We start from the raw sequence: 16,788 nt of genomic DNA, 5'->3' as shown, positions 1-16,788 counted from the left end.
TAATACCTGAGCCACTGCCAGACTGAAACAACTGAAGTGCTGAATAAAATATTAAAAGCAAAAGATACAAACTAAACACCTTTTGAAACACGCTGCTGAGTTAGCACGAAAGGAAAGGCTCCGGAGAGGCCACAAAGGAAGTGAAAGCAGAAACCCTGGGAGAACACATGTGCTGAGGCAGGATTTCCTGCTGGGAGACTCCACAAACCTGGGAGCCTGGCTCTGTGCTCTGGGGACTGTGTGGGGGCAGGGGAGGCAACACACAAAGTGTCCTGTATTAAGCTACAAGCTGGGACTCCAAAAGGACCTCAGCATAAGGATAAAGAGGAAAACCTGTGTGCAAGGAAATGTCTCATCATTGATACAGAGTAGTGGGAATGAGGAAAATTTCTCCTGAGATGCTAGGTCCATATTTATTCTACCCAGTATGGCTGAGAAAACATTAAGCCAGGAATTAAAGATATAGTGACTCCAAGGATGTAATGTCCCCAGGAGACTGGTATCAGCACACACAAATCCTCCCTGGAAGGATACAACCTCAATCTAGGTAATAGGATTCCCGCAGAGGAAGTTCCAAGGAAAACAAGCAACTCAAGGAAAAATCAAATCAAATCACAAAACACACAAGAAAACAAAGCACCATGAGTGAGAATGTGCAGAAACGGATGGCTGAATCAGACTTCTGAGATTAGGACAGAAAACTATTAATGTTTTGACATGCTTAAGAGAAGCTTAAAAATATGAGCAAAGAACCAGAAACTATAATGAATGATAAGCAGATTTGAAATAGAACCAAATACAATTTCTAAAAATAGAAGATAACCAAAACTGAAAATTAAATGAATAAAAGAGCAGATTTGGCCTGACTGAGGAAAGAATAGTGAACAGAAGGTAAGAACAAACGAAATCATCCAGAATGCAGCACAAAGAAAACATGACAGGTTGACAGATGGGAAGTTAGATTTCCATCGGTCCTTTTCATGTTACTAGAGTTCCAGAAAGAAAGAACGGAGAAAAGGCAATTTTCATGAATAACCGCTGAGAATTTTCTGGAGCTGCACTCATCCATAAAGTAGCCATTAGCCACATGTGGCTACTGAAATTAAAATTTAAACACAGTTCCTCAGTCACACTAACCACATTTCAAGTTCTTGTTAGCCACAAGTGGCAGGCAGTTACCATATGGACGGCACAGATGTAGAACATCATCACAAAGAGTACACTGAACAGCACTGTTCTAGAACTAACGTAGCACCTGTCCTCAGATCCAAGATACCCAGGAAACCCCAAGCTGTGTAACTAAAATCCACACATGGACACACTACAGTCAAACTGCAAAATACTAAAACTGAGAAAGTCTTAAAAACAGCCAGTGAGGAGTCACACCACCGACAAAGGAACAATAATTAGCTAACTGGCTTCCCAGCAGCAAATGTCAAAGCCAGTAGAAAACAAAGGAAGAATACCTTCATTGTACTAGGAGAAAATGCTGTCAACCTAGAACTCTTTCAAGACCAGGGTAATTTTCATACTTAAGAGACATATAAGAGATTTACCAACAACATACCTTCTCAATGGAAATTCCAATTCATTTTAGATGGAAGGGAAATTATCTCAAGACAAGACTGAAATGTAAGAAGAAACAGTAAGCAAAGACACAGTACAATATGATTAGATCTAAAACATTTAACTGTATAAAAATAATGTCCAATTTGTGGTGAAAAAGATATAACTAAAATACTGGGCAATAATTGATCATATTGGGGGAGATGACTGGAGTTAAATAACCTTATGTCTTTTTGTAATTCAGGAAAAGGCTAATGATATTAAGTAATTTCAGACTTTAATGTTAACATGCTTATGATAACCACTGGAAAAAAGAGACTTATAACACAAACCTTCCACAAAGTTGGGAGTGGGCTCCTACAATCTATAAGATGGTAGACAGAAATCCAAATACATCAGTAAACACAATGCTGTACAGGCAGGCACCAAGATCAGACTGGATAAAAAGGTAAAATTCAGCTATTGGCTTTTATATATCTGGGAAATATTTACCAAAAGCTAGTGAAATCACATTAACATTAGAAATATAGTCTTTAAGAAAAAATGCATTACCAGAGGTAAAGAGGTTCACTTCATAATGACAAAAACTTCAATTCACCTAGAAAATAATACTAATTGTAAATGTAGAGAAAATTTTTTAATTCACCATTTTAACATCACCATCAAGTAGACAGAGGATCAGTTAGATACAACAGATCAAGTAGAGGAACACAATTAGTAAGGATATAGATATAAACAGCACAGTAAGTCTAGTGGACATAGAGCATACAGAACAGACACACACATCAATAATATGTATACTCTTTTTGTGCACAGGTGAAACATAAAAGCTGACTGTATGCTGGGAATAAAGTTAGCCTCAACAAATTTCCAGGTACAGTATTGATTTTAATCAGGCTCCCTGATCACAATGCAATCAAGTTAGAAATCACCAACAAGAGAAAAACCCAATACAGCTGGAAATTAAACACAATTCCGACAACTCATAGGTTAAAGACAACTCTTTAAAGTCTCAGAAATATGAAGCTTGTTCCAACTGCCTTAAAACATCAGGCAATTTCTCATGTAATCATTAGTAAAATTGATTATGTTTTAAAAAATATAATTGCCAATACCTAAGCTGCAGATGTAAATTTTGTGTTGTACCTGTATACACTTTTAACAAATACACTAAAACACATGATTAAAAGAACAAAAGCTTACAGCTGGGGATTAATAGTTTTCTACTTCAATAATCGAGTCACTTATCTCACTAGAATATATTTTTGCTCTTTTAAACTTGTCATTGAAGATACAAAAGTGATCGCAAACAGAGTCTTAGCTCCTTGAGGCTGACAGCATTCAAAGGAGACAGCCATCAGTTATAGAAACAAATATAAAATGGCGTCGGGGTGTGTAATGTGACCCTGAAACAGGGGCGGGGACATCAGGAAAGGCTTTCCCGGAGAAGTGATGCTTAGACGCATTAAGACCTAATATGTGGCCAGGCGTAGTGTCTCAAACCTGTAATCCCAATACTTTGCGGGGCTGAGGAGGGAGGATCACCTCAGTTCAGGACACATGGTGAAACCCCATCTCTACAAAAAATACAAAAAGTAGCTGGGCATGGTGGCGCACACCTGTAGTCCCAGCTACTTGGGAGACTGAGGTGGAAGGATCACCTGAGCCAGGGAAGTCGAGACTGCCATGAGCTGTGTTCGTGCCACTGCACTCCAGCCTGGATGACAAAGCGAGACCCTGTCTCCAAAAAAAAAAAAAAATCATCATCATAATCATAAAAACTTAACATCTAAAAACAAAGTACCTAGGGAAGGACAAGGGAGAACAGCATTCCAGAAAAGAAACAGCAGTACTGCAAAGCTACAAAGTTTTAAGCGGACAATTAAAGTAAAACTATAATTTAATTTTCAGATGGTCAATATAAAAACAAGGCACAGTAGAAAAACTGCAACATTTTTATGCTTTCTAATCTATTCCTTCTTTAATGAGACTTGTTCATCTTTCTACTGTCACAGAACTTATCTTTCACTATACAAATACTGCACAAACACTCTACTTAAGACACATAGAAAATATTACTGTTATACAAAGTTAAATGGTTAGCATTTTCCAAACATTTTAAAAGCCATAAAAATCAACTTTAATCCTTAAGACCTGTTAGAAAGATATTTCTATTCTAGTCTTCAAATAAAGAAGTTTCTGCTCTGGAGGGGCTACAAAGTATGCCTTCTGAATTGTTCTCACTAATCTATGCATGGAATAAACAAGTCTTAAGTAATTCATTTATTCCCTACCATTATTTTTAACATTCCATACCCACTTAATTTAACCAGACAAGCTGTGTAACACATGTGTATAACTTTAGGTATTGGAACCGAAGAGTTAAAAAAAAAAAAGCATCAAGAACTCCTAGAATCTTGTTATAGTTAGCCTAAAGGTGACTACGTAAGCACAAAAGGATCCAAATTAGTGACTGAAGGTTAACTTTGACGTAGAAATTACAGCTAAATTATACAGATATGGATTAACCTCCACTAACAATTTTCTTCATGTCCCCTTTGACAGACACTGAAAAAAAATTCTTCATTTCTTTTCCAGGACTTGATCTTTTAAATAAAACAGGATGACTGACAATGTATTATATATTTATATATCATATATATATAAACTATAATATAATATATATATTATATAAACTATAATATAATATATATATTATATAAACTATAATATATATCATATAAACTATAATATATATCATATAAACTATAATTTATATATCATATAAACTATAATTTATATATCATATAAACTATATTTATATATCATATAAACTATAATATTTATATATCATATAAACTATATTTATATATCATATAAACTATAATATTTATATATCATATAAACTATAATATTTATATATCATATAAACATATTTATATATCATATAAAATATAATATTTATATATCATATAAAATATAATACTTATATATCATATAAAATATACTTATATATCATATAAAATATAATATTTATATAGCATATAAAATATATTTATATATCATATATATATAACCTATAATATAAATAGGTTATATTTTGGCTGGGTCGAAATATAACCTTTGGAGGCTTCCAATAAAGGTCAAGACTAAAATGCTCTGCAGCTTTTGTATTAATATTTGTAAAACAAGACTTGATTGCACTGAGTGAGTGCATACACTTAAACTGAATGCAGCACTCTACTGAGTAAGGATTAGAAATAGAAAACAGATAATCCCCTTAAAATGTGCAGTTACTGATTAACTTTCCTTTTTTTTTTTTTTTTTTTCTTGAGACGGAGTCTCACTCTGTCACCCAGGCTGGAGTGCAGTGGCGCAAAATCGGCTCACTGCAAGTTCTGCCTCCCGGGTTCACGCTATTCTCCTGCCTCAGCCTCCCGAGTAGCTGGGACTACAGGCGCCCGCCACCACGCCCAGCTAATTTTTTTTGTATTTTTAGTATAGATGGAGTTTCACCGTGTTAGCCAGGATGGTCTCGATCTCCTGACCTCGTCATCCGCCCGCCTCGGCCTCCCAAAGTGCTAGGATTACAGGCGTGAGCCACGGCACCCGACCCTGATTAACTTTCTTTAGCAGTTAAGGACTGTCAAACCAAAGTTCTTCTTCTAAAAGATAATTTCCTTTTTTATTGTAAAATATAGTGGAGTTTTTAAAAATCCCAATAGTTCAGTGATAACCACATCCTTAATACGTAAGAACAAACAAGAAAATTGTATCTGAAGACACTATAGCCAAGTCTCTTGATAAATTCAAAGGGAAATCGACATCCCTTAAAATATCCAGATACTGAATTTACTTTTCATCAGTTAATACTTATAGCAACAGCCTGAGTGCCACTGGAGCCTACATTTTTATTAAAAGTTAGTCATTACTACTAAGCACATTCTCCCCACCCCTTGAAGAAGACAAAAGAAAAAACACAACTACTCAGGTGTGGGGAAGGGGTGTGTATATGGGGGAAGGGAGGAAAGCACCAACTTGACTCTCTGGGAACAATTAAAAAATGAGACTTTGGTTTGACACAAGAATCACCAGCATGTCAGAAAACTAAGGAAGGGTCTTCTTTTAATAACTGCTTCGTTGCTCTTCTTTTTCTTAAAATGGAAATGGTTTGTCACAATGTAAACATGGAAATGAGCACCATGTGGAACAGTGATTAGGCAGCCGAAAGAAACTAACAGAACTACTGGAATTTGCCTTTGGAGTGGTGTAGATAACGAAGTAGGAAGTCCTTACGCATGCTTCAAGGCTCGTGTTTAATCAAAGACACATGCAATTCAAGATTAATATACAAGAACCACTTTTCGATTTTTTGGAAAAAAAATTAAGTTCAGGCTTAACTATGAAATAAAAATTTCACTACATATACCTGTACTAGTTGCTAAACTGCATTCCACTTAAAGGACAGTACAGATAACATGCCTCAGTAGACCAGTGTAAAAACACACTGGCCACCACTAGACAGATCTCTATGTCATAAACCGTCTTCTCTTTTTTCAAACGGAGTCTCGTCTTTTCTTTTTTCAAACGGAGTCTCGCTCTGTCGCCCAGGCTGGAGTGCAGTGGCGCGATCTCGGATCACTGCAACCTCCGCCTCCCGGGTTCAAGCGATTCTCTTGCCTCAGCCTCCAGAGCAGCTGGGGCTACAGGCGCGCGCCACCACGCCCAGATAATTTCTGTATTTTTAGTAGAGACAGGGTTTCACCATATTGGCCAGGTTTGTCTCGAGCTCCCGACCTCAGGTGAACCACCCACCGCGGCCTCCCAAAGTGCTGGAATTACAGGTGGGACTGAGCCACCGCGCCCGGCCTATAAACCGCTTTTAAGGTTGCAAGATGAGCATGTACTAGGATGTGTAACTGGTAATTTCTGGAATGTCTGGCAACAAACCTCAAAATCAAATTTCCTTAGAAATCCTTGGCCTAAGTTTTATTTTTAAAAAGGTCAACACAAAATTAATACGTTAAAAAGGTGGCAAGTTCTATCGCATTAATAAAACCAAAGCACAGCACAGGCAATAATACATTAACAAGAAGGTAATTATTTCAGTAACAGCAGCAACAGGTTCCCTGGAGGAGAATCCCCATTTCTCTACAAACGCTGCACCTAGATGGATTCAGAGCACAAAATTTACCACAGCACAACATCTAGCAGACCGAAGTCAAGCAATGCTGATCTTTCAAAGAGATTTCACATTTCTTACCATTTTCTACCTTAACACTCCACAAAAAAAGCAAACACCTATCGAAAAATAAAAAATAACGTTTCTAGCAACCCAAAAGTAGCTCAGAGATCTCAAAAACAAATAGACAAAGGGGTGCTGATGCTAACAAAGTGACATCACAAAAACTAAGTGCAAAAGTAAACCCACTCCTCACAGCGTATCACAGATCAGTTAATGGCTCAGGTATAGAGCCTCCTCCCCCAGGTCCTCCCTTCCGTGACCGTGACCTCCCCAGTGACTATTCTACATCAAGTAACTACTGAAAACGCCCAAGGAAAAGGAGCGGGGGAGGCTGGCTTTTTAAAATTCAGGTAGCCAAGAGTGACTGCTAATTTCATAAACAATAACGTAAAACAAGCAAACCACCGCTCCTAGCCAATGACCAAGCAGGAGTCAAAGTTCCACCACGTAATTCGGGCCTGGGCCTTTTTTCAGGCAAACACGTAACCGAAAGCACAGTCATTTCCCTCTTGATATTTTATTCATGCCGGCAATGCCATTCACAATGAAAAGGTAGCAAAACAAAAGAAAAAAAATAACAGCAGCGAAGGCAAAGGGGCGCGGGGCGTCCCAGCCTCGGTCCCTCCCCGGCCACGAGCCCCCGCAGGCCGGGACGGGAAGCGCCGCGTCCTCTCCGCCGAGGTCTCGACTCCCACCCGCCCCGCGGGGGCGAGGGTCCCCCAGGCGGCAGCGGGAGGGGACGTGGGGGCGGCGGGGACGCCGGACACCACAGAGCGCCAGTCGCCTCGGGGGCCTCCCCGGGCTGCGGGAAGTTTCCGTCCCGCGGCCCCTCCCGGCGAGCCCGCCGCAGCCCACGCTCAGGTGCAAACTTCCCAAACCTCGCTGCGCCCGGGGTCCCAACCCGCGCCCAGACCCGACGCCCTCCCCCGGTGCGATCCTGCCGGTCTGTCTGCACTGCCCGCCGCACCCATGCCCAGAAGGGACTGGCTGGGCCGCGGACCCGCCCGGGGACTCCACCGAGGAAGCGGAGTGGCCCCTCGACCACCCCTGGCCCCGACCCTCCCCGCGGCCCCGGCCCCGACCCTCTCCGCGCCGCCGCGGGCCTGAGCGACCGGCCCGGCCTGCGCCGCGCGCCCCTCACCTTGGTGGCCATGGCGGGCGGGTCCCCCGGCCCGGGACGGCCGGCTCGTCTCCCGCGCCGCGGATGGTGATTCTGAGCCGCGCAGGCAAAGGCAAGGGCGAGGGCGGCGGCTCCGGCTGGGCCCCGGCGCGGCGGCCGCTCCTCCGCCTCGGCCCCGAGTCTCGACGCTCAGGCCCAGCCGCTGGGCGCTCGGCTACTCCCGCGCCGCCCGCTCCTGCAGTTCCTGAAAGTCCCCGGCTGCGCGGCCCCCGCCCCTGTCGGCCGAGCCTCCCATTTACCGCGGCGCGCGCGACGCCCGGCGGAAGCGCGCCCTGGGCCCTCGGCCGCGGCCCGGCCTCCTCGCCTCCTGGCCGCCCCCGCGCCGCGCCGCCGCCGCGGGCAGTCGCCGCCCCGGGCAGTCACCGCCGCCGCCGCCGCCGCCGCCGCCGCCCCCGGGCGCCCTTGGTCGAGGCTGGGAGCGGCGTCCCGCGCAGCGGCGGGGTCCGGACGGGCGCCCCAGGCCATGGCCCGCACCCTGCGTGGCCGCCCCACGGGAAGCGATCCGCGGCCCACAGAGCCGCTCGGGGGAGCCGAACCCCGACTCCGGTTCACGCTCGGCCGGCGCCGCACGCCGTGGCTCGGCGCTTTCCGTGCATGAGGCGGGAGGAGGCGACAGGAACTCTCGACGCCCCGGGCAGACAGGAGCCCCGCAACCCCGCTGTCTTTGCCCCACGCCTGGGGTGTTGCGGGGTCGCCGTGCCCTTGGCCGAGTACCCTGAGTACCACATAAACAGCTGGGAAGGAGCGGAGCGATGGCTTCCTGGGCCTCTTCCTCCTGCCCGGAGGCTCCCTCAGGCCGGGGTCCTGGCTTGGAGCCCCTGGGACGGGACGGTGGGGGGTTTCGTTCTGTGACGCCCCGTTAACCTCATTCTGGAATCTTGATAAGCTTAAAAATACCGGAGGGCCCGAGAGGTTTGGGGGACAACAGGCTCTCTGAAGTGGAAACGAGGTCTCTAAAATTTTCCATTTTTCTGTCAGTGTTTCTTTCCAGAGTTGGAGATATATATATGGGTGTTATGAATAAACGAATGACTTGAATTGAGCAGCAAGATTTTTCACTCAAGGACAAAACACGACTGGAAGATGTGTCTTAATTGGCATACTAGTGGAGTGCTTTTTTATTATTATGAGGGATATATTTGTAAGAAGAGACAACTATCAAATGTAAATCTCTGGTGTTTAATGTCAAGTTTGTGTCTTCTTAAATACATTCTATTTGACCTGAGATTTCACTAGTTACATTCAATAATGGGGTTTAAAATAGATACGGTATTGCAGAATTTTCTGTGAATTTTTGTGTTTGTTGAGCTCATGGTTAAGCTATAGTCATCATAATATGCATAAATAGTTGTCTTTCTCCGTAAAAAAAATGTTGGGAGGCCAACATTCATTGATGGCCTGCTTGCTGTATACTAGGCTTCTACATCCCCATCTCATTTAATCCTTATAAGAAACATTTGAGAAACTCATTATTGTCCACTGTTTACAAAGAAGAGCGACTCAGGGCTCACTTAAATAACTTGCCCATTTGGTAATACTTATTCAAATCGAAAATGACCGTAGCCTTGGACCCAGCAGCCCTCCTAGGAATTTATCCTGTCAAACACTTGTACAAGTGTTCAAAGATGTTCATCAAAGATTGTTCTGTAATAACTCCAACCAGAAAGCAACCTATGTGTTTGTTAACAGGACTGTTTCAGTAAATAAGATACATCCATTCAAACAAAATACTAGGAAGCCCGTAAGAAAATGATAATATTCTAAGAGGTGTTAAGAAAGATAAAAAGAACATTATGTATGGTACGTTTATGTAAAAAAAAAAAAAAGGAAATATGTTACACATTCCTAGAAAATTTCTGAGAAAGATTCGCCAGATCCTGTTGTCAGAGTTTTTGACCATGTGTATGTATGACTTCATTTAAAAACAGCAGTTATATTTTAATAAACAATGGAAGAAGTAACTTGGCTAAGAGCACACACTAGTATGTGGAAAAGCCAGGATTTGAACTCAGGCAATGTCATAAGTAATGAGTTTTCCATATTCTTTTAAATGTGAAGGCTGGGTACAGCTCTCTCTGCAGCCGTTCAACAATGCATCCCTTGATAGGAAGGTGCAAAGTTAGGGGCACACCTGTGAAGACAGGCCTTTCCACATGCTCATCTGGCAAATCCTATGCAAATTGTTATCCTGAGCACCCAGCACCATGAAAGCAAGAAGACTAGAGACTTCAAGCTTTTCCCACCCGAACGATTTCATAACCCTGGTTTTATTTTTTAGAAGTAATGGTGGAGGGCTAAGGTGGAAGGATTGCTTAAGCCCAGGTGTTCAACACCAGCCTGGGCAACATAGTGAGACCTCATTTCTAGAAGTTTTGTTGTTGTTGTTGTTGTTGTTTTAAAAAGAGCAAGACTGTCAAAAACAAATGAAAAAGTACATAAAAAGAGATAAACATGGCCGGGCGCTGTGGCTCACGCCTGTAATCCCAGCACTTTGGGAGGCTGCAGTGGGCGGGTCACGAGGTGAAGAGATCGAAACCATCCTGGCCAACATGGTGAAACCCCGTCTCTACTAAAAATACAAAAATTAGCTGGGCATGGTGGCATTCGCCTGTAGTCCCAGCTACTCAGGAGGCTGAGGCAGGAGAATCACTTGAACCCGGGAGGCGGAGGTTGCAGTGAGCCGAGATGGAGCTACTGCACTCCAGCCTGGGCAAGACTCCGACTCAAAAAAAAAAAAAAAAAAAAAAAAGAGATAAACGTGCACTTTCACAATAAGCCACACCGAAGGGATCTTGAACATAACTAAAATCTTTATCACATTTTTAGTAATGAATTGGGTAGTATATCTCCAGTAAATACTGCTAAACTTAGGAGTTTTATTTTTATATACGTCAATCAAAATCAACATTACTTCATGAATGTTATAGAGGAGACCCACTTTCATAGAATATATTTATACATAGAGAGAGAGACTGGGTCTTGTTCTGTCACCCAGGCTGGAGTGCAGTGGCCCAATCTCGGCTCACTGCAGCCTCCGCCTCCCAGGTTCAAGTGATTCTCCTGCCTCAGCCTCCCCAGTAGCTGGGATTACGGGCACCTGCCACCACGCCTGGCTAAGTTATTTTTTATTTTTTATTTTTAGTAGAGACAGGGTTTTGCCACGTTGGCCAGGCTGGTCTCAAACTCCTTATCCTAAGTGATCTGTCTGCCTCAGCCTCCCAAAGTGCTGGGATTACAGTCGTGAGCCACTGCACCCAGCGGTGGCGTTTGTCTTCTGCTCCCACTTGATCACCCATGCATATCTCTCTTCTGTCCACCTCCATCCTTTGAGCGAGCTTCCTTAGAGTTGATTCTCTATGCAGGCCTGCCTTCAGAACCCAGAACCCAGAACCCTGGGCCATGCTAAGTTCAGATTTTCTTCTACAGCATGAACTTCCATTACTCCAGGGGTGAGAACACAATTAGTTAAGCAATTGGATTTGCATTTGCAGACTGCGTTTGGTTATTACTAGATTGCACTTTCAAAAGAAAACGACCTGGAGGCAGAGCAACAGAGCCACTCTGTTTAGGCTTTGTACTCTAGCTGCTTTTTTTTTTTTTTTTTGAATCATGCCACAGGAGGTAAAGTGATTAGGATTCACAGGAAGCTTCGTCCAGCCACACAGCTGGGGGGACAGGAAAATAATGGCCACCACCTCTTCCCTGGGTTTGTTCAGTATGATCAGGTGTTTTTATTCAAAATTAGATTCTCCTTGTTTTTAAGAGCTCAGAGCCCAACGAAATGCTTGGTCAACTAATGGGAAACTAGCATGGGAAAGTGCAACTATGGGAACTAATGTGGAACGGAGTGAAAATGTGTGATGGTCGCCTAATGTAAGGATCGGAGGATGAGAATAATGTGTAATAATACAGAGTCAGCCTGGGTCTGGCACAAGGGGATACCTCCTCCTCTCACTTTACGGCATGAATTTAATGAGGTTAAAGAAAACCTCGGGGTGACCTTGAAAATAAACGCGGAAAGGAGTGCAGCTGGTGCCATTCCAATCCTAATAAACGTATGACGTCCTCACCTTGGACCGGATGCTGTTACAGGTGAGGGAGACAAAAGTCCCTGCTCTCTTAGAACTTAACAATCTGTAGAGGGTGGGGGAAGACAATAAACTACAAATAAATGTCTAATGTGCCAGGTGCTTTTATAAGTGCTCTGAAGAATCTTTATAGGAATAAAGAGAAGCAGGAGAGGTTTTTTTCCTATAAGGTTTCCCCTTGGCATTAGACTAGCTGAGTGTATGTATGAAAAGTGTATGGTTTTAAAATTGTGTTTGTTTTAGTTGGTTAGCTGATTGGTTGGTTTTCATTTTTGTTCCATTTTGACTAAGTCAGATTTCTTTCTCCATCGTCTGGGAGACACAGAGCCGTAAACAGTAACGGGACATAGTGTCCAGAACTAGAAATTGAGCAGAAATCTGACTGCTAGGACCTGAGCAGTCCAGGAAGGGACAGTTGGCATGGGCAGAGAGAGACTGGAGGCTAGGGAGGCTGCATGGATGGCAGAGGTGGCAGCAGCAGGCAGTGTTAGGCTGGAACAGGAACTGTTTGCTCAAGGTTCTTTACTAGACTGTTTGCTGAGTTTGGGTAGTTCCGACTCCCAGAAGGACTGAGCTGTGAGGTGAGGGCAGCAAGAGAAGATTGGCTCACCAGTTGGCTTCCCAAATGAAGTCCCAGCCTGTAGGATCCCTGGTGTCTCATGAAACTTTGCCCTAGGATATTGTTTTAATTCTTTGACCTGTTAAGGACAGGCTGGCGTGAGTCCTCGGGGACGTACTGGCATTCAGTGGTTGGGCACAAAGAAGTAACAGTGGATAGAGGACATTTTGCTAGTTCATGTGTCATTGCTCAAGTTACAAACTGTGATGGTTAAAACTGAGTGTCAACCTGATTGGATCGAAAGATGCAAAGTATTGATTCTGGGTGTGTCTGTGAGCCTGTTGATGAAGGAGATTAGTATTTGAGTCACTGGGTTGGGGAAGGCAGACCCACCCTTAATCTGGGTGGACACCATCTAATCAGCTGCCAGCACAGCTAGAATATAAAGCAGGCAGAAAAACGTGAAAAGAATAGACTGGCCTAGCCTCCCAGCCTACATCTTTCTCCTGTGCTGGATGCTTCCTGCCCTTGAACTTCAAGTTCTTCAGTTTTGGGACTCAGACTGGCTCTCCTAGCTCCTCAGCTTGCAGATGGCCTATTGTGGGACCTTGTGATCATGTGTGTTAATACTTAAAAAACTCATATATATATGTATATATATATGTGTGTGTGTGTGTGTGTGTGTGTGTGTGTGTGTGTGTATCCTATTAGTTCTGTCCCCTCTAGAGAACCCTGACTAATACACAAACTATAGAGAGTTCTTTTTTTTTTTTTTTTGAGACAGGGTCTCACTTTGTTGCCCAGGCTACAAAGCAGTGATGCAATCACAGCTCACTGCAACCTTGACCTCTAGGGCTCAAGTGCTATTTATTTATTTATTTATTTAGAGTCAGAGTCTCCCTCTGTTGCCCAGGCTGGAGTGCAGTGGCACGATCTTGACTCACTGCAACCTCTGCCCTCCCGGGTTCAAGCAATTCTCCGACCTCAGCCTCCCAAGTAGCTGGAATTACAGTGCCCGCCACCATGCCCAGCTAATTTTTGTATTTTTAGTAGAGATGGGGTTTCACCATATTGGCCAGGCTGGTCTCTTTGGCGAGGCTGGTCTGAAACTCCTGATCTCATGATCCACTGGTCTCGACCTCCCAACATGCTGGAATTACAGGCGTGAGCCACCATGCCTGGCTCAAGTGCTACTTTTAAAGCTAAAAGCCCCACATAACATGCCAGCACACACTGACACACTCTCATATCTTTGCTTTATGGAAGGCAACTCTAATGACAGTGCTTGCTAAATACAAGTATAGGACATTTGCTGTGACCACCATGATTTAGAGTCAGACACTGCAAATTACATCCTCCATCCCTTGTGAGTCCTGTTCTCCTTCCCCAGGCCTTTGATCAGAAAGCCCACCCACTGTTGAGTGCTGAGTGCTGAAGAGATGGCCTTGGTCCTGGCATCAGGCATCCTTGGCTTGAAACTCACTTCTGCTGCTTGTCACCTGTGTGAACTTGAGCAGTTACTTTCATCTTGATCCTCAGTACCAATGTCTGTCTTGTCTGTTCAGGCTGCTATAACAGAATACCATAGACTGGGTGGCTTATTAACGACAAATGTTTATTTCTCACAGTTCTGGAGGCTGAAAAGTCCAACATCAAGGCACCAGCAGATTCAGTGTCTGGTGAGTGCCCCCTGGTTCATGGACAGCCGTCTTCTCGCTATGTCCTCACATGGTGGAAGGGTGAACAAGCGAGGTGGGATCTCTTTTATAAGGCATAACTCCAATCATGAGAGCTCTGTCCTCATGACCTGATCACCTCCCAAAGGCCTCACTTCCAAATACCATTACATTAGGGGTTAGGATTTCAACATCTGAATTTAAGGAGGACACAAACATTCAGTCAATAACATAGCAGTGTTGCCCTGGGTTTGTTCTGAAGAGTCCGTGATTAACTGGAGTAGCAGGAAGTTCTAACAGATCTTAATAGTTATTATAACGATGTGCTGGGCTTCATGGTGGTGGTGGCCAATATCTTCTTGCAGTTCTCAGTTCTGTAACAAATTTCCCAAGATGCTGTTTTCCAGTGACTACAGGGTATTGATCACACCCAGTACCTGTATTTGCTCACTCCTGTGGCATTCCTTTCTTCTTTTTCTTTCCAGTCATTCATTTCGTTCCTCAATATTCTCTATCTTTTACCCCACTGTATTTCATTTCAGTCCCTTGGTGTATTTCATCTCTTCTTTTCCATGTCTAGAGAATGTTCCTAAGTCTAGTTTCTCAGGATTTTTCCAGGCACATCAGTAACTTTTCTGCTTTTTAAAATCATTAAAGCTTTTGATGAAGTAAGAAAGTGTCAAAATGCAAAATATCCTTGTTAGTAAACAAGTGCATAAAGCTCACAATTCCAGTAAATACAAACTCCGCGTTAGTTTCAAAACAGGTAACAAGTTTATTGTTATACTCTTTAGAAATTCTAGCTTAATTTAAAAAATATTAAGTAAATGACTGTTTAGAAACACAGATGGTTCTTATAAATAGTTATGATCTACCCGTTACCTCTTGTGTCAATATTTGCATAGCAAAGGGGCGGTTTTCAGGGGGCAATTGTATGTTCATTGACTGGAGGGATACACACAAGAGCCCTGGCCTGGTGCTTGGCACTCGAGGAGTTTAAGAGGCAGGGGTTCCTCTCATGGCTGGTGTGGTCTATTAGCTGCTGCTTTTTTTTATTATTATACTTTAAGTTCTGGGATACATGTGCAGAATGTGCAGGTTGCTTACATAGGTATACACGTGCCATGGTGGTTCGCTGCATCCATCAACCCATCACCTACATTAGGTATTTCTCCCTCCCCTAGCCCCCCACCCCCCGAACAGGCCCTGTTGTGTGATGGTCCCCTCCCTGTGTCCATGGGTTCTCATTGTTCACCTCCCACTTATGAGTGAGAACATGAGGTGTTTGGTTTTCTGTTCCCGTGTTAGTTTGCTGAGAATGATGGTTTCCAGCTTCATCCATGTCCCTGCAAAGGACATGAACTCATCCGTTTTTATGGCTGCATCGTGTTCCATGGCGTGTATGTGTATTAGCTGCTTCTTATTTCACGCCTAAGCTATGTATTGAGAGCCTACAATGTGCAAAGTGCTGTAGGAGATAAGCTCAAAGTCATGAAAAACGCATTTTGTGCTCCTGGAACTTAAAATCTCATGAGAAAAAGAAAACCTTCCTCTTAACACCCTAAGAGAGCCCTGGGCCAGGTGTGGTAGCTCATGCCCATTATCCCGATACTTTGGGAGTTGGGAGTATTGTTTGAGTCCAGGAGTTCCAGACCAGCCCGAGCAACATAGTAAGACCCTGTCTCTACAAAAAAATAAAAATTAGCTGGGCGTGGTGGCATGTGCCTAGAGTCCCAGCCACTTGGGAGGCTGAGGTGGGAGGTGGGAGGATTGCTTGAGCCCAGGAATCCGAGGCTGCAGTGAACCAAGATCAGGCCACTGCACTCCAGTCTGGGCAACAGAGTGACACGCTGTCTAAAAAAAAAACAACAAACCCACAGACAGCCCTGGCTGGCTATTCACTCTTACTTAGTGTCCTCTGCTCCTTCCTGAAAACAAAACTCTCCTATTGTGGTGACGAGAACCACTGGGAGAAAAGAGAAACACCTGTGTTTTAGAGAACCTGTGGTTACGGAAATAAAGAAGGAGAAAAAGCAGAGAAAAGCAAAACAATTTAGGGAAATCAGTCAAACCGCACTGCTCCTGCCTCAAACTCCAGCACACCAACCCCAGGGCCAGCCTTGCAATCAGCCCCAGCCTCCAAGCCTTCACTGAAACTTGGCAATTACAGACTAAGTTAGCATATTCTTTTGAAAATATAATTGTACTGGGGAGAAAGGGGGGATTAAGGACCTACTGATCTCTTGCATAAAACTGGCCTGATATTCAATAGATTGACTAGACAGAAATGGAGGGGAAGTGAATATTTTTGTACCATGGTTACTGACTCTGTGAGGAATTGGATATCCGTGATCTGAGCAGCCCAAATCACTTAAGATAGGGATACAAGTTCTTTCCTCAGGGGACAGTTATCAGGACTGGCTGCATAATTTGTGGGGCCACAGCATAATGAAAATGCAGGGCCCCTCACTGAA

At 43.7% G+C, this 16,788-nt stretch overlaps 1 protein-coding gene and 1 long non-coding RNA gene across 4 annotated transcripts in view; one reads left to right on the top strand and one right to left on the bottom strand.

Annotated features, from left to right (window-relative positions):
* SNX9 (sorting nexin 9) overlaps positions 1–16,788 on the bottom strand; it is a 228,538-nt gene that overhangs the window by 112,424 nt on the left and 99,326 nt on the right. Inside the window, exon 1 of one of the 3 annotated variants that reach the window (XM_031012280.3) lies at positions 7,953–8,347. The exons of 1 other annotated variant lie outside the window; for it this stretch is intronic. In XM_031012280.3, coding sequence (XP_030868140.1) covers positions 7,953–7,964 — 12 coding nt within the window. In that variant the 5' untranslated portion in view covers positions 7,965–8,347. Of the gene's footprint in view, positions 1–7,952; positions 8,348–16,788 lie in introns of those variants that run through there. One more of the 3 variants, XM_055390988.2, reaches the window with a different exon arrangement.
* LOC129534309 (uncharacterized) lies at positions 1,261–2,685 on the top strand. The gene is made up of 2 exons (XR_008680857.1): positions 1,261–1,632; positions 2,383–2,685. It is a non-coding gene; the product is annotated as an uncharacterized lncRNA (long non-coding RNA).

The sequence above is a fragment of the Gorilla gorilla genome, chromosome 5 (assembly GCF_029281585.2).
Source record: "Gorilla gorilla gorilla isolate KB3781 chromosome 5, NHGRI_mGorGor1-v2.1_pri, whole genome shotgun sequence".
Lineage (NCBI taxonomy): Eukaryota > Metazoa > Chordata > Mammalia > Primates > Hominidae > Gorilla > Gorilla gorilla.
This window is presented reverse-complemented; position numbering and strand designations above follow the sequence as displayed.